This window comes from Panulirus ornatus, chromosome 46, assembly GCF_036320965.1.
Source record: "Panulirus ornatus isolate Po-2019 chromosome 46, ASM3632096v1, whole genome shotgun sequence".
Lineage (NCBI taxonomy): Eukaryota > Metazoa > Arthropoda > Malacostraca > Decapoda > Palinuridae > Panulirus > Panulirus ornatus.
The window spans coordinates 40,348,247-40,375,320 of NC_092269.1; the positions used below are offsets into that span (position 1 = coordinate 40,348,247).

At 41.3% G+C, this 27,074-nt stretch overlaps 2 protein-coding genes across 5 annotated transcripts in view; one reads left to right on the forward strand and one right to left on the reverse strand.

The window, feature by feature from the left end:
* Positions 1 to 7,280, forward strand: part of LOC139763283 (phospholipid phosphatase 1-like) — a 63,455-nt gene extending 56,175 nt beyond the window's left edge. For both annotated transcript variants that reach the window (XM_071689237.1, XM_071689236.1), the window contains 3 exons: positions 585 to 714; positions 3,469 to 3,645; positions 5,183 to 7,280. In XM_071689237.1, the coding sequence (XP_071545338.1) occupies positions 585 to 714; positions 3,469 to 3,645; positions 5,183 to 5,389 (514 nt within the window). In that variant the 3' untranslated portion in view covers positions 5,390 to 7,280. The remainder of the gene's footprint in view (positions 1 to 584; positions 715 to 3,468; positions 3,646 to 5,182) is intronic.
* Positions 1 to 16,711, reverse strand: part of LOC139763286 (uncharacterized) — a 407,190-nt gene extending 390,479 nt beyond the window's left edge. For 2 of the 3 annotated variants that reach the window (XM_071689247.1, XM_071689249.1), the window contains exon 1: positions 11,996 to 12,041. In XM_071689247.1, coding sequence (XP_071545348.1) covers positions 11,996 to 12,026 — 31 coding nt within the window. In that variant the 5' untranslated portion in view covers positions 12,027 to 12,041. Of the gene's footprint in view, positions 1 to 11,995; positions 12,076 to 16,318 lie in introns of those variants that run through there. The other variant, XM_071689245.1, reaches the window with a different exon arrangement.
* Between the last annotated feature and the right edge of the window lie 10,363 nt (positions 16,712 to 27,074).

The window sequence follows — 27,074 nt, forward strand, 5'->3', positions numbered from 1 at the left end:
ATATATATATATATATATATATATATATATATATATATATATATATATTATTTACATTCATGGAAAGGTTAAAGTTTACTTGTAAATAGGGGAAAATTCCCATTAGCACTGCCAGACACATGAGTGTACTTGTGAGTTTTCTCTTTTCAATTTTTTTCTAACTTTCATTCGAGCAAATGGAAACATTAAAGAACCTTAATGTATTAATGTACAAAATATATTGTCAAAATAGAAAAACTCAGGAGTAAACTTACGTGTCTGGCAGTGGTCAGAGAATGAAGATAATCTGGCAACAAAAGGACATCGAACTCCCCTTCTGATGTTTTGATGGCTAAAAACAACCGGCTGATCAAAAAGCATCAATTTTAAGGTTTGCCATATCTTAATGTCACTGATTTTCTTCTCATCAATGCCTCACATGTAAAATTTAAGAAAGTGTTGCTTTAGTTACACTATGCTGTCAAAATAAGTTATTTTTCATGTTCATGTTCCCAGCAGTGAATGGGTGACACATTTTATCCTATACATTAACAACACAATCTCTTTATTATTCCTATGAATCTAATGTAAATCTTCAATTTCAGGTATGTGACAGTGACATGGCGTGATTGTACAAATCCATATCAGCTTTCCCATCCTAGACTTATAGACTCTATGAAGTCATTCCCTTCTGGCCATGCTTCACTTTCTGTATTTTCATCTATATTCATGATTGTAAGTTTCTTTTAGTATATAGAACATTCATAAGGAAAAACTGTATATCATTTCCTTGATTGTGAAATTTAGTAATCTTTTATCACTTTATCTCTTTCCAACACTTAAAAGATTTTTACTGTTTACATTTTCAGTGACCGTAAATAGGGGTCTGTCAAATAGCCATGAACAGTTCAGAAACTGCAATTTAAGAGCTACTAGGATCAGAAATTTTTTCTTTATCTTGTGCTAAATCATAAATGTAGACCACTGATAGTTGCCATTTTACTGTTACACATATCAGTGGTGGCATACTTTGACCATTAGAGTATAGAGGGGCCTCAAAGCCATAAAATAGGTTCAGTTACTGTCTGCAGAGAGAAAAGGCTTAAGTTCATATGTGAGGAATGCTTAAGCAAACTAATTGTAAAGTACAAGGTCTCACCTGGGTGCTTCTTATGCCCTAGTTAGTCAAATGACAGCATTTCACCCCCTGTATACCTTAGTGCTCCAGTTCACTCTACCCTATGCCTGCCTTTCTTCCTCCTGCATACTCAGGCCCCAAGCACTCAAAATATTTTCCATTCCATCCTTACATATCGACTTTGGTCTCGCCCTTCTTGTTCCTGCCACTTTTGATACATTTATCCTTTTTGCCAGCTTCTCATCACTCATTCTGTCCATTTTTCCAAGCCATTTCAGCACTCTTTACGTCTCTCAACCACAATCTTCTTACTGCCACACGGACCTCTGTGGTGTAGCAGTTAGCATTACTGACCGTCATGCATGCATGGGCCACCTCAGATCAAACCCACTCAGGTAGAAATCCTGGTTACAGCAGCTGGTCTGCAGTTCACCTAGCTATTCATCCTCACTAATGTGCTTGTCAATAAAATAGGTACCAGGCATAGGCTACGGTGTGTGTGTATGTGCACGCATACAGAGGAGTAAAGACATGGAACTTTCATACAAGGTTAAATGATGGTGCAACATGAATGCAAAACTCTTTACTCTTAACAAAAAAATAGTAATCACACACACATAAGGAAGCCTCAACTTATGATGGAGTTATATTCAAGTTATATTCAAGAAAAACCTGTCACAAGTAGAATCCACTGTATGTCAAACCACCAAGACCCTTGTCATGAGAGGGTGTACATTCCTACCTAAACTTTTCCCAATGTAACTCTTATGGATGGATTATACCGTGACTGAAACAACTTAGCTCACTAATTATGTATGGCACCACACTTTCATGATGTAATTTAGATGATATTTAATGAAAACTTACTGCAAGTATACTATACTGAAACACAGTGATGAGAACTTTAGGTGCTGCTGGTGTTGGATGGGATGGACTAAGGGCTACTGGGAGGGAGAGAAAGGGGCCCGATGGCTGTCTACATAACCCCCTGAATTATCTAATTGAACAAATGATGCCATATCACAGGTAATACAGATTATATGCAATAGACTTCATAAAATATGTGCTAGTGAGAGCTTGATGTGATGGAGTAAAATAGGGCTGTTGGGAGGAAGAGGGAGGCTTGTCCACATCACTGTCTGAATCATAGCAGCAGCTGTTTCAAACAGAGGATACAGAGACTTACTGAAATACCTACACTTTCTGTGATTGCCAGTAAATAATGCTGGTAGCAGTGAACATAAACTAATGTATTTTTCCAGTTGGTGTGATCAAATCAAATGGTATTTTGCTTTGACTTAATTACAATACACATGATAAGTACACAAATACCTCAAATTATGGTGATATGATATAATGTTAAAAGAAATGTTCTCTTATCAAAAATATGTGAATGAAAATTTCAGTTTTTCAATGCCAAAACTCAATACAATGTACTCTACTTCTGAAGTGTTGTATGTCTGAAATACCACAGTTCAAAATGTTGTAACTCAAAGCCTCCTTGTATATCTGTATGTGTGTGTGTTTATTTGTTTGTTTTGAGAAGAGTTTCATTTTTAAGACGATGGAGAAAATTACTAAGCACCTTCTTGTTTCCAGACCATCACAACCACTACCCCAACTCTGGTTTACCTTTTCAACTCTTATTACTCACAATACAATACTATACAGTGCAAAGTTACCCCAATTGGTTCATTAAATCGCACTCTTTTAGAGAGTCATGATTCACCGCACCTTTTCCTACTCCAATTTACCAATACTAAAGCTATTTCTCCTAATGAAAATGACAGTCATTCCTATCTTTTCCTTTATATTTAATGTGAATGACTATGACATTCTGTCACCCACTGATGGCACACACCCATTATTAATTGTATACCTCTTTCTCTTATCCCATGATATAAATTCCAATATACTTAAGTCTTTTTTGGACATAAGCAAGTTGTACAAATTGAATGGAATCCCTTCATCCCTTCTTGTGTTCTCAGCAAAGGAATGTGCCATAATATTTGCGCTCACATTTGCTTTTATTTTGCTTTTCCTTCAAATGTAAGCTGTCCTTCATCTTGAAACAAGCACTGACACAGCCCATCCCTAAGAAGAGTGACCATTAAGTCTAACCCTTCATGCTATTATACTATTATTCTGACCAGTACAATCTCTAAAGTCTGAATATCTCCTTAATTCTTGTTTCCTTGGGCATCTTGTACTGTTTGCCTTGAAATCTTCTCTGATCGTTTTCAAAACTACCTTCCTCAATATTTTTCTTGTTACTCATTTTTGTAAGCAAAAAGATTACTGACAAACTTGAAGAGCCATTCATATGCTGATTTCGTATTTTCTTGTATAAGGTTTACATCAAGCAGCGTTTGTGGGGTAGGTGGTCAATGCTAGTGGCCCCATGGCTGCAACTGCTGTGGGGTGTATGGACTCTCCTATGCTGTCAATCTCGCATATGGGATAACCGACATCACTGGTGGGATGTCCTTGCGGGTGGTCTCCTTGGGGCCTTTGGAGCTTTTATCACGGTATGTTAAAAATCAGTTAGTGCCCTCCAACAGCAAGGATTCAAACCCCCTGTTAACTGTGTGGGAACTGGGTACACTAATTAATAAGCAGTGTAGCCTAATTATGTACCAACACAAATGGGAAAGGTTATGAATCCTTGTTGTTTGGGGGGCAATATGTGTTCAATAAAACATCATGCTCACTGTTTGTGTTTGTATATATATATATATATATATATGGGAGTGGGGGGCTGGAAATCCTCCCCTCTCGTTTTTTTTTTAATTTCCAAAAGAAGGGACAGAGAAGGGGGCCAGGTGGGGATATTCCCTCAAAGGCCCAGTCCTCTGTTCCTAACACTACCTCACTAATGTGGGAAATGGCGAATAGTATGAAAGAAAAAAAGAATATATATATATATAAGTACAGAAAGATATCTCACCATGCTCGGCATCCAGTTTGATGCAACAGTACTGCCTCCCTCACAACCAAGCCACTTCAAAACCACCTATTAACCTTAACAACAGAAATAAGAAGCAAACCCCAGCCTCACACTTCAGCCACCAGTACTCTCAGATCCCTCACCCACCAGCAAACACTACACAGACAAAACACACTCCCACCAAAGACCCAAAAAAACACTAAACAACCATCCCCTACTTCACTCAAACTCCATTCTACCAGACTTACATCCATTTGAATCAAAACTCCCATACAAACATAAATCACGTTTTTCCGTTGTGCTCTGGACACCACCCATCTTTTAGACAATAAGAAAATCAGTTCAACATATCGCAGGATCCCTTTTGCCCTAGATGCAACATCCACAGTGAAGACAGTCAACATCTACTCTTCATCTGCCTCGCATTTACCCTTTCCATACATATGTACAATACCACCATAATTCAAGGCCTTTGATTCCAGCTGGCGATGTGACTGACACCATGAGCACTGCAGTAGCCCCATAAAAAGCATCTGAAATTTCAAGGTTTAGGGTATATCATATTTAATGGGAAATAATTTCCTTTGAAATTCCTCTGCCCCTTATTAGGTAGATGAATACCTCCTTTATTGTGATATTAGAGTGCTGGAGGAGCCTCATAAAAGATGTCCAGGGGTTTCAGGGTTCAAGGTGTACCACATTTAATGGAAAATATATAATTCCCTTTGACTTTCCCAGATCTCATGTTAAATATGTGAATGCCTCCTTTAGTGTGATATGAAAGTGACTGTTTCAGTCACTGAGAAAGATCAGCAAGTATTTGACAATAATTCTGCAAAATATCTGTCATTTTAGAATACCCTTCATAAAGATGAAAGTTACATAATTTTGCTTGACCATGGAAAGTATTCCCTGACCAGAGTTGTGGAATAAATTCTTAATATATTAATTAACTTTCAAGATGAAATGAAGCTTTGTAGTTCTAGATTCACTGATTAATGACTTTTAAGATCTAAATACAAAAAGCTGTCTCACTCAAGAGAGACAGTACCAATAGAAAAAAAAATCAGTTTCCTTCACTTTATTTTAATCTCATTTTCTTTTTCATAATTTTACAGCTGCATTACTTCAGTAACTGGTTTATTCGGGAAGATGACATTGATAAGCTAAGCACAAGAGATTCACCATTTCACCGCCAGGACAGTCGTGGAACCCGGTTCTCCCGTACCTCCATTAAACGTCTTATTTCCAACACTTCAGATACTGACAACCACACTGATCATCAAGATGATCGTGAACTTAGAGATATAAATGGCACACCCTAGTCTTAACCTTAAAGCAAACAAGGATGAAGACTTGTACTATGATTTAATGTATATATCAATTTACCTAAGTAAATGTGTAAAGTTATGTATGATATAATCACTAAATATGAGTGGCTTTTTTTTGCAAGATGAATTTTAGAATAAATATATTTTTATATGAATTTTATTGGATCGAACAATGTGCTTGTAAATTTTAGTGAATGTTATGAGAACTGAATGAGTGAATATGAAAATTGCAACTTGCAATTATGGAGTGAAAAGCTGTACTAGTGTGTGATTTTGTCTGTCCATATGTACAGCAATTATATCCTGTACAGTGTAAATGCTAGAGTACTGTATTTTTATATTTAGAGTAACAGCTTTGAATGCTTTTCTGATATAGCTAGTACCTTCTGCTTACTGACCAACAGTTAACATTCTCTAATATAAAAAGAAAATCAGAAAAATGTAATCAGTAAAAGTGTACACTGTACTTACTAAAGCTCTCAGAGATTTGAAATTAGGAACACTGAAAACTTCATCATTTTATATCATTGGTCTCTTTCATTTGATATTTTCTAGATATCCAGTGGAGTTGAAATTTGCAAAAGTAAAAAAAACTGAGTTTTAAACTAAAATTGTACTTCATGTATGAATAAATATCTACCTATCTATATCTCTGATGCCCATTTCCTACAGGAACTCCCATCAAAGGGGTGGCCACGACAGAAGATTCTCCACTTATCCCTGTCCTTACATGCCTCCCATGCATACACCATTCCATGCATTCTTTCCCCATTTCTCTCCCTCCAGTCCCCTACCACTCTATTTCCTTATGTCACAAGTGATCTTCCTGTCACGTCGACCCCTTTAATCATACTGTCGTACACTCTCCTTGTAAAATCCCAGTCTTACATTCTTTCCACTTGCCCAAACCACCTCAAAATATCACATTTCACCCATTACTGCTCCACAATTCATTCCTTTGCATTCCTTCCCATACCAAATCTACACTCCTTCATTACTTTCTTCATTCCATCTAGTCACACCACAAGTTCCTCTTAAATAACTCATTTTCACAGCATGGATTCTTGACCTTTATGACTCGTCCCATGTCCATGTTTCAGCTGCAGAGATCATGGTCAGGAGGACTATGATGTTCCGTAATCCTTTCTTCACTATAAACACATATAGTGCTCTAATTTGAAATGCTATATAAATCCAGTTACCATGTCGTATTGTAATAATGAAATACAACAGTTTGAAGTATCTACCCAGTCAGGTTTTAGCTAACTAAATGTTTATCCTTTCTTGTCTGTTTTGTGTTAGGGTTTTGCTACGATTTTCCAACAAAATGAAAAAATTTCACCAGTGAATACTTTTTTGTCTTTCTTTCATTAAAGAGAACAATTGTAATTTACTTTAGAGATGCTTGATTCTTTAGATATTATTATCTGCAGTGTGTATGAAAATTACTCATTAGTGTAGTTTTACAAAACAAATTTTGCATGGTCATCCTCATTGATTTTGAATGACACAAAGCTAAAGAAACATTTTTTTGGATTAATCATGTGTAGCTGTGGGTCTGATTACAAAATAGTTTTAGATATAAACGGTATTTGATTATATATCAAATAGTTTCCACAGTACAATGAATATGCTTCTTCACTTGAAAGTTTGACATATTGTACAGTATTAAGATTAATTCACAGATAATATTAAGTACTATCAAACAACATGATTCTTTGCATTTCATTTAGTATTAGAGTATCATATTCATTTCACTGTTTGCTATCAATTTTGTAGTGATTTCTAAAGGTGGAAAAGAATTACAAAGAAAAAGTTCAAATTGAATTCCATGTACCAAACAATACAAAGGTGATAAATTATGAATAAAAGAATGTTAATAACATTTTTCTTGTAGAGGTGTTTTTTTTGTATAATCCACTTGGGTGCATAAATCATATTACGACTTGCAGTTCAGTCTATCATGTGCTGACAGACAGAGTAACAACATAACAGGCAGAAGTTAAAACAAGTCCTACATAAGCTCATATATGAGATCCACTACATGCTCAAGCATGGGATAAGGACCACTCTAAACTCAAACTGATAAGTGAGTAAACCTTCAAGCATAGTTTGAGAATCTATGTTCATCTCCAGATAGGTGTTTCTGAATTTTGGCCAAAAGTGTCCCAGCAGCTTTTGTGGTACTTTACATTTCTCACTGATTCTACAGCTGCTTTCCTTACTGATAAAGCAGCTCTTCTTATGCTCTTTTCTTCTCAAAATCCATAGTGGACAACCTCTGATACTCTTCGTACTAATATCCTTTCCTTTAATCTCTTTTTGCAAAGTCTTATGAACACCTTTAGACACAAGCAAGGTGTACAGACTTGCTGGCATCCATTTTCATGTTTTGAAGTCTGCCTCAGAACTTACACCTGTCCTCTTTCATTTCTTTTAATTTTGCATTTAAAAGAAAATGAAATTTTCTTGGAAATACTGATACAACCAAAAAAAAAAAAAGCAAATTCTTCCAAGTTACATCTTGTTGCTTTAAATTCAATGTGGAATTTACAAATTCTTTGAATCTCTTCTGCTCCCATTTCCCTAAGCATCATAAATTTTAAAGTTTTTCAGTGACTAGTATGACTCTCACAAGGTGTGATATCCACAATACTATGTCTAGTCAACCTCTCAGAGACAATGGGGAATTTTACTTAGCAGTCTTTGATATCTCCACAGCATCTGAAATATTAGGGCACCAAGACATGACCTTCAAGCTTCCCAATTTTGGTCATTCTCCTTTTGTCGATACTGTCATCTCTAACTACTCAAATCAATCCAGTTCCATAATTGTTGCTTGAGGAACTTTTTCTCAGTTCCGTTCTCACAGTAGTGATTTTTAGAGTTCTGTTGTACAATATACCTTCTTCCTCCTTTTTATGAGTGATATTCTTTATCTAACTCAGCAAACGAATTCACTTATATGCTGATTGCTCAAATCTATATTTTTAAGCCGTGTTACAACAGCCTCAATAACCTCAACTTTGAACATGATTTCTCAGTGGGGCAGAAGCAACCTACTCGAGTTCAGTGCCTGTACATATACTTTTTCCCAAATTCTCTTTCAAAAACAGCTTTCGACTTTCCCATCCCCTTTGATAGTTCCAAAATTCTACCACTTTTTTTTTATTATTATACTCAGTCGCTGTCTCCCGCATTAGCAAGGTAGCGTAAGGAGACAGAGGAAAGAATGGCCAAACCCACCCACATACACGTGTATACATATAAACGCCCACACACGCACATATACATACCGATACATTTTTGATGTATACGTACATATACATACACAGACATATACATATATACACATGTACATATTCATACATGTACATATTCATATACATACTGATACATTTTAAATGTATACATACATATACATACACAGACATATACATATATACACATGTACATATTCATACTTGCTGCCTTCATCCCTTCCCATCATCACCCTCCTACACATGAAATAGCACACACACACACACACACACACCAGGTGAGGTAGCGCTAGGAAAAGACAAAAAAGGCCACAATTGTTCACACTCAGTCTCTAGCTGTAATGCGTAATGCACCAAACTACAGCTTCCTTTCCATATCCAGGCCCCACAAGACTTTCCATAGTTTACCCCAGATGCTTCACATGCCCTGGTTCAATCCACTGACAGCACGTCGACCCCAGTATACCACATCGTTCCAATTCAGTCTATTCCTTGCACGCCTTTCACCCTCCTGTATGTTCAGGCCCCTATCTCTCAAAATCTTTTTCACTCCATAGAGTTCTTTAGTTATGGAGACACTGTTGCTGTGTCCACCCCTTTGAGGGAATTCCAACAAGCATCAGAGATAGATATGTATATACTTCAAATCAAATTTTCTATCTTTTTAAAGTCTCTTGGGTTACTCTAATATTGTTTTCTTTATTCCTTTTGCCATTCCTATTCTATTCAAAGCCAAACCTCAATGATGACTTAGCAATAGACAGTTCACCTATCTACTTTTTTTTTTCTAAGCTGTACACCAGTGGTGTTCACTACAAAAATACTGAGAGTTAATTGGGACAATAAAAAATATTGATCAAACCACAAAGTCTCTTTAAAAATATATATGTGTAGAATCATTGTATATGACGTTGTCTTTGTCCATTGAAGAATCACATAAATCTTTACTCTTTATGTGCTGTCAATTGATAATCAAGATAAGAGAATTTTTACTTGTCCCTAATTACCTACACTCATTTATTTAATTACCTATTATTTTTTCTCTTTCATACTGCAGAAAAGACAGGCTGCATTGTGTATAATGCTGCTGTAGACTAATACAGAAGTCTAAAAAATTCACGCATTGCAAATAGTGCTGCTATGGACTACCATGTCTAAAAAATTCACACATTGCAAATAATGCTGCTGGAGACAAACGCAGATGTCTAAAAATATTGCCCATTTGCTATCTGAAAATTTATCAGTAATGGTAGGGAGGTGTTTTTATGTATTAACAGAAAAGGAAACGTGATCAAGCTCTGGTAACACACTTGGGCTCAAGATATCTCACACAAGGGGAGAAGAATACAAAAAGGAAAACACTACTAAGTGCTGCATTCCATCCCACACTTGCTCAATAAAATCAGCACCAAAGTCTATTCCACAAGCGTGCCTTCAATAACTGTGATGAAGTCTTACCTGACAACCTATCAAACAAGCACAGTAATTAACGGTTCTTTCCAAATGAGTAATGGAGAAGGTTTTGATGCCCTTAAAATGGAGTAAGAGTTATGGTATGAATTTTAAAGTTACAAAAACTAAAGGAAAGTTTTTTGAAGCCCTGAAGACAGTCAATAAAATACAAAGGTTCAACTATCAAAAGCATAAAGCAAGAAATGTTTGCACAACAGCAACATATGATAGTGGGCTAGGCAACCTAATGATCTGCAATTCTCAAAAAAATTACCCAGAATAAGAGTAAGTATGAAAGGGTAACAGATGTGTGATAATAAAAAATATAGTTGAGAGAGTAGAAGAGCCTGTGCTAAAATGTTTTCGACATATGGAGAGAACGAGTGAGGAAAGGCTGACAAAGAGGGTATATGTGTAAAAGTAGGAGGAAAGAAGAAGCGGGAGACTGAACTGGAGGTGGAAGGATGGAGTGAAAAAGATTTTGAGCGATCGGGGCTTGATCATGCAGGAAGGTGAGAGGCGTGCAAGGAATAGAGTGAATTGGAAGGATATGTTATACCAGGGTCGACGGGTTGTCAATGGACTAAACCAGGGCATGTGAAACGTCTGGAGTAAACCATGGAAAGGTCTGTGGGGCCTGGATGTGGATAGAGAGTTGTGGTTTCGGTGCATTACACATGACAGACTGACTGTGAACGAATGTGACCTTTTTTGTCTATTTTCTTAGCGATACCTCGCTGAAGCAGGGGGTGGCGATGCTGTTTCCTGTGGAGAATAGTGGCGCCGAGAAGGGATGAAGGCAAGCAAGTATGAATAGGTACATGTGTATATATGTGTATCGTTGTGTATGTTTATGTATATGTTGATATGTGTATGTATATGTACGTTGTATATCAGTGGACGGGTCTTTCTTCGTCTGTTTCCTGGGGCTACCTCGCTGACGCAGGAAACGAAGATCAAGTATCATAACAATAATAATAATAATAATAATCCCTGGGGATAGGGGAGAAAGAATACCTCCCACGTATTCCCTGCGTGTCGTAGAGGGCGACTAAAAGGGGAGGGAGCGGAGGGCTGGAAATCCTCCCCTCTCGTCTTTTTTTTTTTTTTTTTTTTTTTTTTTTAGTATTCCAAAAGAAGGAATAGAGAAGGGGGCCAGGTGAGGATATTCCCTCAAAGGCCCAGACCTCTGTTCTTAACGCTACCTCGCTAACGCAGGAAATGGCAAATAGTTTGAAAGAAAGAAAGAACAATAATACTAATAATAATAATAGAAATAATAATAATAATAATAATGATAATAATAATAAGTGGTATCTCCGACATACGACCTACACCTACAACAGGAAACAGAAAATTTAATACCCCCTACCCCGTAAAAAAAGGCAAAGGTCTTGAACCACTAAAAAAGCCCAAAAACTAGGAAAAGTTAAACGTGAGAGAACAACCAAACCAGTAAAAGCCTTTTTGACTTCGAAGTCCACACTCAAGTGAAAGACTGAGGCGAAGATGAGACTCGATCAGGGGATACACTGCCCACTGTTCTGGAAATAATGTCTGCGTCTGTTTTCTATCCACCTGGTACTCGGTTTTTCTTAGCTTGAGAACGTTTTTACTGCAAAACAGGTGCCTGTACATACCTTATCTGTGGTGTGTCAGTCCTTCGTCGAGCTGAGAACTCACACTTACCTGCAATAACAAGGAAAGGATTCTAAGCACAATGTTGTCCATACGCCATCTCATCAATTACAGCTCTATCCTCAGCTTAAACTGCTTCTTTGCCAAAGATTCTCTTGCGTCCACAAGCATTAAACTTTAAACTAAACATAAGAATTAAATGGCATAACATCACTAGAGGAGCGGGGTGTCAAGAGAGTAAACTGCTCACCTTGCCATGCTGGGTAAGAAGCCTGGACCATCACACCTAGTCGGGTCCTGCTGGGAACCTATGGACCAGGGACGATCATCCTGCAACAATACATTCTGGGTTATACTTGTATAATGATAAAAATAACAACAACAACAACAACAACAACTAATAATAATAATAATAATAATAATAATAATAATGATAATAATAATAATAATAATAATAATAATAATAATGATACTGATAATAATAATAGCTGTAGTAGTGGTCAGAAAGTCAGTCAGAATCCTGGAGTTACTTCAGGATTCCTTTTCCAGGAGCTCTTAAGAGCAGCTCCAAGGCTGAACCCTTCCAACAGCGAAAATGATGGACGCCTTTGTAGTGTGAGTTTGTGACAAGACTACTGTTAATGATACAGCTTCGCCAATGATGACTTTCCACTTGCGGTGTAACCTCGTACAGGCTGAGTCCGGTAGCACCTACCACTACTATTACTACTACTAATAATAATGATAATAATAACAACAACATCCACTCTCTAGTTGTCATGTACAAAGCACAGACACCACAGCCGCCTCTCCACACCGTTCTGTGGTTTCCCATTACTGTTTCACATGCCCTGGTTCAGTCCACGTCGCCCCTTGTATACCAATTTCCTCTAACCCATTCACGCCTCACGCCCTCCTGCATCTTCAAGCCCCAAACACTCAAGGGCCTCTTACACTTCATCCTTCCTCCTCCACCTAAGTGTCCCATTTTTCTTGTTCCCTCTACTTCCGACATGTATAATCTCTACATGTCCACACCATTTCTGCACATCGGCTGTTCTTTGCACACCGTAATCTACCTCATGCATACTCCTCTTACCACCATACCCTTCTTTTACACTAATGTTTTAGTATTCGACGAGTCCGCTTCACAATACTACATGTTGTTCTCAGACATTTCACTTGTACATCTTTTTCTGTACTTGTTTATATATGGCCCATGCCTCGCATCTTATGAAAGCCCTCGGAACTATCCTGTCAAACATACTCATATTTGCCCTTACAGACAGCGACCTGTCTTTCCAAACACTTATCAATATATATATATATATATATATATATATATATATATATATATATATATATATATATATATATATATATATATATATATATATTCCTATGAGTCTACAGGGAAAATGAAACACGAAAAGTTCCCAAGTGCACTTTCGTATAATAATCACATCATCAGGGGAGACACAAGAGAGGAATATAAAAGTCAGTATATACATCGAAGAGACGAAGCTAGGACGCCATTTGGTAAACATGTTTATCAACTGACTGTTATATTCCTCTCTTGTGTCTCCCCTGATGATGTGATTATTACACGAAAGTGCACTTGGGAACTTTTCGAGTTTCATTTTCCCCGTGGACTAATAGGAATATCTTGATCACGCGCAAAATTGTGATCCTTTCCAATATATATATATATATATATATATATATATATATATATATATATATATATATAAATCGTCCCGACAGTATCGTATGGATGCGTGCCGTGGGCCTCAGATCAAAAAGTACACACGCAAGAAGGTAGATGTGTTGGAAATACAAAGTTTGAAACAAGACAAAATGTAGTGGCTAAAAGATGATCAAGTAAGAGAAGGCATGCATGTGTTAGTGAGAAGTCAAGTCAATTCAAGATAGCAAGTCAAAACCATCTACTCGTTAGCTCTTTGACAGCCATATTCCACCGCTTAGATCACGTTAACTAACCAGATATGGTATACTGAATTATCAGAAAAATTACTATGGGCCGTTGCCTTTAAATGTGGAAGGTGTTTCTCCCCAGTATAAAAAAAAAAAAGTAAGTTCATCCGCAAGTGTCACCTGCCTTCACAGTTTACGACCACGCCCGGTGGTCGAGTGCATCACGCAATCAGGTAGTCAAATACATCATCCACTGGAGCTGTGCAGCAACCATTATGGTATAACAGTTACTCAGGTTCTGACCTTATTATAGTTCAGTAAAACCGTTCAATGGAAGCACAAACTTAACTCTAAAATCAAACGTTCACTTGGTCAACGAAAGACGCAAAGGACGCAACTATGTATCAGCATGTGGGTAAGTGGTCTACAAAAGTGCCTTGCATTCGAGGTCCAGAAGGGCTTATCTCCCCGTGGTTTTATCACCTCGTTGGCTGCTGCCTATTTTACATATTCTTAATTACCATAAATGTGTGTACAAAGCACGGAATATTAATGCTGTGTTCAGTATCCATGCGACATATACGCACGGTCCGACAAATTGACCTTTCCTTGCTGCATTTGTGAATTATTTCAAGAGAACTACATAAAAAAAACTACAGAAACTGGTGATTACAAGAAGTTTAACGTACAGTAGCCAGCGCAGGATTATATATCAATCAACAAGAAAACTAGCACCATAATCAACACTTCCAGCCCAGGCGCTACCATAACTACCGTACCGAAAACAACTCGAACGTACATCCCAGAGCTGGCCAGAACGCGCGAAGCTATCTTACGCTCTCTCGAATTTGTAAAACTTCCCAAATAACCTACGATTTTTTCTAAGTGCTTAAACTCTTTGCTGAGAAAACATCGAACACCATATCCGTGTACATTCTACTTTATTTTTACCACCATTTTTCTCGTAATATGCCGTCGTTCTGTGACTGTAAATATCTCAAGAAAAAAAAATTAAAGCAGACTAGCATTCTTTCTGATCTGGTGCACGAAAGAGGTTTTACCAATAAAGCGGAGATCCCCAGGTGTATCCGATATACAAGGAAAAGCAGAACAAACCCCTTTTGTCCTAGTCATGTAACTCTGTGCGACTGGTAACAGCTGGTGTGTGGACGGTGAGGCTAGCACCCAGATCCGCTCGCATTGCTAGTATCGGTTTCAAGGTTCTTTATGTTTCCCGCTTTTCTTGAGCCTTTCACATGAAAATATGGCAATTTTTTTTTTCTGAAATAAGTTATTGCCTAACCAGATTTATCTGTGTCAACCTAACAAGCCAATCTCGATGTACTCTAATAGGCAACAACGTAATTAATACTGTACGCCAACAACCTAAATACTTAAAGAGGGAAAAGGATAAGGCTAACCCTGTATCCACCAGACTAGTTAGCAGGGAACACTGACACTAGTAAGAGGGTGGTAAAACAATTTGTGGAGCAATGCAATGCAGCGTACCCCATGTACTTTCTGCGGCTAAAGTTAGATCAAAGATTACGTAAGTTATGATGCTCAAACTGTCTGGCCAGGAAAGAAAGCTGTAACTCGCATAAATGCTAAAACCTTTTATAGATATTTAACCAGCACTTTCGTGGGCAGTAAGGATGGGGAGAGTATAAAGAATACGAGGACGACAAAACATTTGACTAGCCTCATTAACATTACTGATTCTAAAAATTACGATTCATCTATTCATAATTCAGTGAGTCGCGTAGTCACGCATGACCTCTCTAAAGGCTAATACAGCCCAAGGCTGCGCTACCTCCAGGATTAGAGAAATGTAGATTCCTTTAAAGTTAAGAGTTCTGAGACGAGACTGTACTCCGAATGATAACAGCCTCGCCAAAACTACTTTTTACACAGTGTAACCTCACGCACGCGGAGCCCGGTAACACCGCAGTATCATTCAATTATATATTTGTCTCACAGCTGAAATGTGGTTAATGTACAGATTCCAAACTGATCAGTTAATACGCGGCAAATAGCAGCATATCGTCAAACCTGTTATCTGGCGAGTACTGTGGGGAACCTTGTACCAAGGTGCCATTTTAACTACAATCAAATTAAAACCATACGTCAACTGACGTGCACATTATTTACAAAATTAATCTAATATTCTTAACTGGAACAAGACTAGTTCATCACTAAGATTCCCTCAGACGCAGGACGAACGTATACGACGGATGAGGCAGCGCGTCAGACGTACGATAATGCCGAATTGTGTGGGATGGTTGGCAGCCCTGCTACTATACCCACACAAGTCATTCATGACTTACACACCTTCCACAAAATTCGGCGTCATCTCTCAGATAATTAGACTATGTGTATACAATGATTTAATACAACGTAGAGATAACCCTTTAACGTTGTGGTGACCATCAGGGACAAGAAAATGAAGACAATTCAAGGTTTATAAAATTTTCATGATACATGTTAACATTACGCGCTTGTTAAGCCAAAGATTTCACAGATCACCGTAAAACATAAACTAATTTTGCTTATGCTATTCACAACACTGACACAAATCTCCGAAACAAATAATTAGAAACTACATCATAGAGAACTACCAAAGGTTTTAAACACCCACCTCTTCTTTCTTGTATCCCAAGTGCAGTGAAGTTATTTGTACCATCTTAACATCAATAACTTGCTTCACTAACTAATGAAACATTTTCACTGCTCAATGGAACCAGGCCAGCGGTGACGGTAGTACGGCAAACTTTGCGAACGACTTATAGCACTTTGATGACTTCACTCACGTCGAGTTGTACTTTATTTATCGTTCCACTTATTTGATGACAACTTGAAGAACACCATCACAGTCTGAGGAAATTATATGACGTATCAAACACCATCTTTATCACAGAAAGCTGAATAAATAAAACGTAATAAACAACACACTTCACATAGGAAATTCTACACATAACAGAGATTAAGAAATCGGCTGACATTTACAGCATTTTTCAACTGATCACTGTTAACATATGTACTTCTTGCTCAATGGGTCGTCACTCACCGACTGTTATAGTGCGACCAGAAGTAACTTTTTATGACGTATAGAAGTACTGTTCGTTTGCAGTTGAAATTGATTGTTGCATTCATTTTTTTAAATTGCATGCTTAAAAAGCAAGGGAAATGAGACTAACTGTTATCTTGTAATGACATAATTCCTCTAGTGTTGATTACCATCGCGCATTTTCTGTTTTACGATATAACTTCCTTAAAATCCACACCTCCGAACACAGGACAATAACAGGGATGCCAACATAAACATCATCATCGAACATGTTACGTACACAATTAATTAACTATGTAAACTATATTTTGTGTCCTTAATTACAGACTGCATACAAAACTGCAGAATATGCAGAACAGTTCAGTTGTACCTGAAATCAATGTACAAAATTGTCAACACAGTAAATTTGTGTTGACGTTCATGAAATACATACACTCAAGACTTCACTCTCAAAGTATCGTTTCTAATTATGAAATAAATGACTGCTGAAATTGATGAAGTAAATTGTTAACAGGAAACTTCTCGTCTTAAGCTTCCAAACAATAAGGGGTACAAAATTATTGTCTTCGATTTAAGATATCGACAAGGAATCAGATCAACCTCCCTTAATTACCATCATCATTCAATACGAAATTAGTGAGCATGACTATGAATTCATCTGTTGTACGGAGCAGGGGATTCCCTCGTTAATAATAAAACAGAGATACAACGGCAGGTTAAGAGACGTGACGCACGCGATCCGACAATGGTGTACGGCACTACAACCCTCGGAACTACAACCACTCAGCTACAAGGTTACGGAAGGTGATCATAGCCCGGATTCATCGATTTCCATCACATGAAGTGGTGAAACATTAGGGGTACATTTGTGTATTCTCATTTACCTTCGTGTTGATTTTTCGAAACAAATAGATAACAACTTGCTGTATTTTATAAATATAAATACTAACAATAATTAAACAGACCAATATAGGGATTACATGCCTCTCGTTCATCTATAAAGTTTTAAGAGTGGACAAGCACAAGGCTGCCAGACTGCCTCTTGCAGATGATGCAAGAAGAATTTAGCATTGAATGGTAATTTAAAATATTCTCACTCGTCATACAGGCCTCCAAAAATTGTATGAGCGAATTCGGTCCTTCGACCGTTCCTGTCGCAACCTCGATAAGCAGGACACGGCAGACAAGTATGAAAGCAAAAACGATATTCTTTTCATCAATTATCCTCATGCTAGTGTTCTGTTGATCTGTATGCTTGACCCATACAACCGTTGACCTCATCCCCATTGTCTTCGACTGACCCTCCTGCTGAGCCGTCCCCGCGGTAGTAGAGATATTAACGAGCGGGGGGGCCATTGTCCCTCCTAACCAAGTGACAGTTCGGCTCGTTTTGACCACCATAGTTGAAGCAGTCATCACTGTTCTCAGACACCAGGTGGGGATGCTGTTGGTCGCTCCATACACCTGCTGAGGTAAACTTCACTCATTTACATGTCCATGTTTACGACTCAGCAGTATGGGACAACCGTGTTTGAATGTGACTCCGAGCACACACACACACATACACACACACACACACGCGTCTTCCCTCTACTGTAACTGAATAGAGAGAGATTTAATCAAACGCCTCCAGCTCCCGCTATCTTGTCATCTGCAGCGGGTGACGCACCCATGTGACGGGCAAACAAGAGCGCAGCGCTCCCGTAACACGCTTTCATCCCGTTACGTCGTCACTACTTAATTGCAGCGCTGAATCCGCGCTGACAGCGTATTTATTGGATGGGTTTCCGAAGTGGATGGTTGTAGGTAGTGGATGGACGAGTGGATATCGTGAGTCCACCCTGGGTAGGAGACGAGGTCTGGGTGGAACACTGATGTCGCTGTGTGGATCTCCCCGGAGGGAGTGTGGATGACCCCTGTGGGTAGGTGAACCTCCTTGATGGGAAGGCGGGTCTCCGGGGCAAGTGGGTGGATCGCCTGCGCGAGTTCGATATTGTGGGTGGGAGGAAGCGGCGGGAGCGTCAACTCCTACGCGGATTTTGATGGCAGGCGTATATCTCGGGTGGGCGGAGCTTTTGAGCGGATGGCTGGTTAAATCATCATTATGGCCGGTTTGAATGGCAATAACTTCTCCTCCGTAGCCTGCCTGTAATTCCCGTGGCCATTTAAAACCTCCTGAAGCACATATATTTCCTCATGCACCCCTGGCTGTCTCCCGTGACCCGCCACACACAACTCCACCAACATTCCACCGTCACAACACCTCTCACAACATCCCTCCACACTGACACAGGTTGTGACCCTAAAGTGGTCACTCTTCGCCCTTCATATTTTCCTCCTTTGCATCAAGTCTTTGGTTCAGGTTTCGCCTCTGACGCCGCTAGTGTTTCCTCGCCAGCGCCACTGCTATTTCAAAAGTTCAGCGATCACATTCCTGTGTGGGGAACGGGCAAGAGCGGGGGGCTTTATTTCCAGCGGGTTTGTGTGCCTGCCTATCGCAACGCCGTGATTGCACCGCTGTGATTATCTTCTGACCACTTGATGTGGCTCGTGTGTTCCCTCTGACGGATGGTTCATCGTGGGCACTGTGAGCAGAGTCGTCCTTGGTGGTGGTGTGTTGTCATCATCTCCCGCCTGAGAGAACCATTGATCATCGTGAACTACTAAAACTTCGTGTCATCTCCAACGAGAAGGCTCGACTGTTTCAATGTTCGTCTGTGCCTGCCGCTGTGCTGGTGTAATGATCTATTTGTACAGATGGGGAGGAGGTTTTACACTCGTGTGGCACGCCCGTGCCCGTAGTACAGTCATTTCGTCATAAAGGACTTTACATTTTCTTGCAATGTTTGCATTTGCCTTACCTTTGTTCAGCATTTTTCACAGGTCTACAAACCGTGCACACACACACACACACACACACACACACACACACACACACACACACACACCACAACCTAAGCCAAGTACCCATTCATTGATCGGCCCCGAGGAAGAGATGAACACCTGAGTTGGGTGTGAGCCAACTGCCGTGGCCAGGATTCGATCCCAGACGGGCCCTTATGTGAATCATGGTTAACTACGCTAACCACTACACCACGGGAGCCCGTCCACTGTGGTCATGTACATGAACAACTGTAGAACACTACTGTACAGTTTATTCCTACATAATTTGTTCATCTGATCCATGTGTTACTATAAACTACCGCCTATACACATATATACTACCGCACAAATATATAAACTACCATCCAGACATATAAACTACAGCCAAGGTACCATCCATCCGTGTAAACCACGTCCACACATGTAAACTACCACTTACACATATCAACTATCGTCCAGCAATATAAACTACCACCCAGAAATATAAACTATTTGTCCATGCATATAAATTGCCGCTTAGACAATAATACTGCCGCCCACATATATTAACTACCCCCATACATATAAATTACTGCCCAGCCATATAAACTATCGCCCAGACATATAAACTAAGGTTTAAAACTACCAACGACACATAAAACTATCAGCCACACATATAACTTCCAACTACACACATAACTGAGTCACACATACAAACTGCCAGCCACACATACAAACTCCTAGCCATACATATAAACTGCCAGCCACACACATAAACTGCCAGCCACACATATAAACTGCCACCCAGGCATATAAACTGCCAGCCACACACATAAACTGCCAGCCACACACATAAACTGCCAGCCACACACATAAACTGCCAGCCACACACATAAACTGCCAGCCACACACATAAACTGCCAGCCACACACATAAACTGCCAGCCACACACATAAACTGCCAGCCACACACATAAACTGCCAGCCACACACATAAACTGCCAGCCACACACATAAACTGCCAGCCACACACATAAACTGCCAGCCACACACATAAACTGCCAGCCACACACATAAACTGCCAGCCACACACATAAACTGCCAGCCACACACATAAACTGCCAGCCACACACATAAACTGCCAGCCACACACATAAACTGCCAGCCACACACATAAACTGCCAGCCACACACATAAACTGCCAGCCACACACATAAACTGCCAGCCACACACATAAACTGCCAGCCACACACATAAACTGCCAGCCACACACATAAACTGCCAGCCACACACATAAACTGCCAGCCACACACATAAACTGCCAGCCACACACATAAACTGCCAGCCACACACATAAACTGCCAGCCACACACATAAACTGCCAGCCACACACATAAACTGCCAGCCACACACATAAACTGCCAGCCACACACATAAACTGCCAGCCACACACATAAACTGCCAGCCACACACATAAACTGCCAGCCACACACATAAACTGCCAGCCACACACATAAACTGCCAGCCACACACATAAACTGCCAGCCACACACATAAACTGCCAGCCACACACATAAACTGCCAGCCACACACATAAACTGCCAGCCACACACATAAACTGCCAGCCACACACATAAACTGCCAGCCACACACATAAACTGCCAGCCACACACATAAACTGCCAGCCACACACATAAACTGCCAGCCACACACATAAACTGCCAGCCACACACATAAACTGCCAGCCACACACATAAACTGCCAGCCACACACATAAACTGCCAGCCACACACATAAACTGCCAGCCACACACATAAACTGCCAGCCACACACATAAACTGCCAGCCACACACATAAACTGCCAGCCACACACATAAACTGCCAGCCACACACATAAACTGCCAGCCACACACATAAACTGCCAGCCACACACATAAACTGCCAGCCACACACATAAACTGCCAGCCACACACATAAACTGCCAGCCACACACATAAACTGCCAGCCACACACATAAACTGCCAGCCACACACATAAACTGCCAGCCACACACATAAACTGCCAGCCACACACATAAACTGCCAGCCACACACATAAACTGCCAGCCACACACATAAACTGCCAGCCACACACATAAACTGCCAGCCACACACATAAACTGCCAGCCACACACATAAACTGCCAGCCACACACATAAACTGCCAGCCACACACATAAACTGCCAGCCACACACATAAACTGCCAGCCACACACATAAACTGCCAGCCACACACATAAACTGCCAGCCACACACATAAACTGCCAGCCACACACATAAACTGCCAGCCACACACATAAACTGCCAGCCACACACATAAACTGCCAGCCACACACATAAACTGCCAGCCACACACATAAACTGCCAGCCACACACATAAACTGCCAGCCACACACATAAACTGCCAGCCACACACATAAACTGCCAGCCACACACATAAACTGCCAGCCACACACATAAACTGCCAGCCACACACATAAACTGCCAGCCACACACATAAACTGCCAGCCACACACATAAACTGCCAGCCACACACATAAACTGCCAGCCACACACATAAACTGCCAGCCACACACATAAACTGCCAGCCACACACATAAACTGCCAGCCACACACATAAACTGCCAGCCACACACATAAACTGCCAGCCACACACATAAACTGCCAGCCACACACATAAACTGCCAGCCACACACATAAACTGCCAGCCACACACATAAACTGCCAGCCACACACATAAACTGCCAGCCACACACATAAACTGCCAGCCACACACATAAACTGCCAGCCACACACATAAACTGCCAGCCACACACATAAACTGCCAGCCACACACATAAACTGCCAGCCACACACATAAACTGCCAGCCACACACATAAACTGCCAGCCACACACATAAACTGCCAGCCACACACATAAACTGCCAGCCACACACATAAACTGCCAGCCACACACATAAACTGCCAGCCACACACATAAACTGCCAGCCACACACATAAACTGCCAGCCACACACATAAACTGCCAGCCACACACATAAACTGCCAGCCACACACATAAACTGCCAGCCACACACATAAACTGCCAGCCACACACATAAACTGCCAGCCACACACATAAACTGCCAGCCACACACATAAACTGCCAGCCACACACATAAACTGCCAGCCACACACATAAACTGCCAGCCACACACATAAACTGCCAGCCACACACATAAACTGCCAGCCACACACATAAACTGCCAGCCACACACATAAACTGCCAGCCACACACATAAACTGCCAGCCACACACATAAACTGCCAGCCACACACATAAACTGCCAGCCACACACATAAACTGCCAGCCACACACATAAACTGCCAGCCACACACATAAACTGCCAGCCACACACATAAACTGCCAGCCACACACATAAACTGCCAGCCACACACATAAACTGCCAGCCACACACATAAACTGCCAGCCACACACATAAACTGCCAGCCACACACATAAACTGCCAGCCACACACATAAACTGCCAGCCACACACATAAACTGCCAGCCACACACATAAACTGCCAGCCACACACATAAACTGCCAGCCACACACATAAACTGCCAGCCACACACATAAACTGCCAGCCACACACATAAACTGCCAGCCACACACATAAACTGCCAGCCACACACATAAACTGCCAGCCACACACATAAACTGCCAGCCACACACATAAACTGCCAGCCACACACATAAACTGCCAGCCACACACATAAACTGCCAGCCACACACATAAACTGCCAGCCACACACATAAACTGCCAGCCACACACATAAACTGCCAGCCACACACATAAACTGCCAGCCACACACATAAACTGCCAGCCACACACATAAACTGCCAGCCACACACATAAACTGCCAGCCACACACATAAACTGCCAGCCACACACATAAACTGCCAGCCACACACATAAACTGCCAGCCACACACATAAACTGCCAGCCACACACATAAACTGCCAGCCACACACATAAACTGCCAGCCACACACATAAACTGCCAGCCACACACATAAACTGCCAGCCACACACATAAACTGCCAGCCACACACATAAACTGCCAGCCACACACATAAACTGCCAGCCACACACATAAACTGCCAGCCACACACATAAACTGCCAGCCACACACATAAACTGCCAGCCACACACATAAACTGCCAGCCACACACATAAACTGCCAGCCACACACATAAACTGCCAGCCACACACATAAACTGCCAGCCACACACATAAACTGCCAGCCACACACATAAACTGCCAGCCACACACATAAACTGCCAGCCACACACATAAACTGCCAGCCACACACATAAACTGCCAGCCACACACATAAACTGCCAGCCACACACATAAACTGCCAGCCACACACATAAACTGCCAGCCACACACATAAACTGCCAGCCACACACATAAACTGCCAGCCACACACATAAACTGCCAGCCACACACATAAACTGCCAGCCACACACATAAACTGCCAGCCACACACATAAACTGCCAGCCACACACATAAACTGCCAGCCACACACATAAACTGCCAGCCACACACATAAACTGCCAGCCACACACATAAACTGCCAGCCACACACATAAACTGCCAGCCACACACATAAACTGCCAGCCACACACATAAACTGCCAGCCACACACATAAACTGCCAGCCACACACATAAACTGCCAGCCACACACATAAACTGCCAGCCACACACATAAACTGCCAGCCACACACATAAACTGCCAGCCACACACATAAACTGCCAGCCACACACATAAACTGCCAGCCACACACATAAACTGCCAGCCACACACATAAACTGCCAGCCACACACATAAACTGCCAGCCACACACATAAACTGCCAGCCACACACATAAACTGCCAGCCACACACATAAACTGCCAGCCACACACATAAACTGCCAGCCACACACATAAACTGCCAGCCACACACATAAACTGCCAGCCACACACATAAACTGCCAGCCACACACATAAACTGCCAGCCACACACATAAACTGCCAGCCACACACATAAACTGCCAGCCACACACATAAACTGCCAGCCACACACATAAACTGCCAGGATGTAATCAACGTTGCAGGCGGCACAATGTGGACTGAGAGAAAGAACACGAACAAGGGAAGGTAATGTTGGGTAGGGAGGGAAGCAGGCCACATGAGACAGGAAATGCTGCACACAATGTTCATCTTTACCGAGTGGAGTTTCTAGAGGCCGGTCGGTCGGTGATCACTTGATGCAACAAGGACGTCGTCTGCTGGGGAGACACAAGATGAGACAACGCGTCCTAAATCTACCCAGAAAATGAGTAGAATATCCACATCATCAACCTAGGTCATGTATTCATAAAGAACTACACACTGATAACGCCAGGTTCACCAAAGGAAAAAAAATAACGAGTGTTTACAAGAGAATATATAATGACCAATGATTTATCAAACCGTATCTTTACAAATGACTGAATGCACTTCCTCCAGCTCTACACTAGTGTACACACCTACGTCCTCGAAAACTCAATCCTACAAGGAACGAAAATGAAGTCTGCTTTAACTCTACGGATCCCTGCTGCCTGCGTGAAATGTGGCTCACGTACTGTACCTCACTCAACCCCACGAGGATATCTCCAGCATAATCCAGACCTCCCCAGACTATACTCCATCAGACCTCACACCCTCATAGTAAGGGGTTCGCGTTACTGATTACATCGCATGCACGGGCCCACATGAGTTCGAATTCTGGGCGCGACAGACGGCCTCCAGTTCACCCAGCTATTTATCCAAGCTTGATCTAACCAGGCCAGGTGTTGTCAAGCAATGTTTCCACCATGCTCCTCTACGCAGGACAAGAAGAGTCAAGTACACTCAACTTCATCCACTTGTACTGATAATGCTAATGACACTCACCAATTACCCCTGACCCTGGGAAGACGAAACTTTAGAACTTGAAAAAAGAAACTTGATGATGAGAGTCAGATTACCTTACAACACTTGTAAGTCTTCAAACTTTAGTCTGAGAAAACTGCAGACTGTAAGTGCTGTACTTCCGGTACTGGTCAATGATTTAGTGTAACGTGTGGTGTCTGGCGCCGTGTGTTGTGAGGGTTCCCGGGTCAGTCCTGGACAGAGGCGCTGGTGAAGCAACAAACACCACTGCTGCAGCACTTTAGATCGAACGTTTGGCCGGAATTACTCCTGCACATCGCGCAACCTACTCTGGTGAATTCCAGTTCACAGCCACACCGGTTAAGATGCCAACTGAAAACACGTTAACATATACTTAATATTCACAACATATAATCATAACTACAAAAAATATCTAACAATTAAAGAGTACTTAGTTGTCAGAGACTAAAGATCGGTCTGTTGAATATGGTGATAGTCTGCAGGAAGGTTGTAGGTGTGCCGATGAAAACCTTCAGGTTACGTTCATACACGCATTAACTCGAACCATCCATACCTCGTAGAGGTAGTGCGTCCCATTAACTCGTGAGCATATAACCCAACAGTCTCGGGTCTCCCTTGCCCAGGAAAGATAGATTATTGTGACCTGTCGTCGACCAGGATTGGATGGAGTTACTAATCACCAGGATTAACTGTTAAGGTCAAGGGTTCCGGGAAATCGTCAAGGATGAAAGAGGTTAAGAGCTTCCAGTACTCCACAAGATAAATGTCACCCACGTCCAATGTCTTTTGTCTGGCACAGTTATCTCATTACCTTTTCGAAACGATTATAACTGGATTAACTTTCAACATTCTTTTCTCCTGACTGGATTATGCAACAGCAATATCACGAACCACGTCCAAACATTTTGAAATGCGTTAAGTGTTTACCCACCCTGACCTACCTTAGATACCTCTAGACCCAGCAAAGTGACCCACTCAGTAGCTGGATAACTGAATATCTGAGGCAGGAGCTCCCAGATGAACTGTGGTGGGTTTGGGTTTGTCGAGGAAATGAACAGTCCTTGTGATAGCCTTCAAGTATTGTGCAAAGGATGAAGTGTTGGAAGAGTGTGTTGTGCGAGTCTCGAGATGTTGGGAGTGAGCTCAATGAGCGTAAGGTGTCGTGAGAATCTCTTGTGTGAGCGCGGAGGTGTTGTGAGAGCCTGGAGATGTTTTTGGAAGCATGGAGTTGTGTTGTAGAAGCGTAAAGAGGTTGTAGGAGCGTAGAGGTGTTGAGAGAGCGTTGAGGTGTATTGTGAGAGCGTTGAGGTGTGTTGTGAGAGCGTGGAGGTGTGTTGCGAGAGCGTGGAGGTGTGTTGTGAGCGAGGGGAGAGGAGCGCGGTGTGAGGAACAGGTGGGGTGCGCGAGGCTGGTGTGTGGGGGTGGAAGGTAACCATGGCGCAGGCGGGGTGCGGGCGGGCGT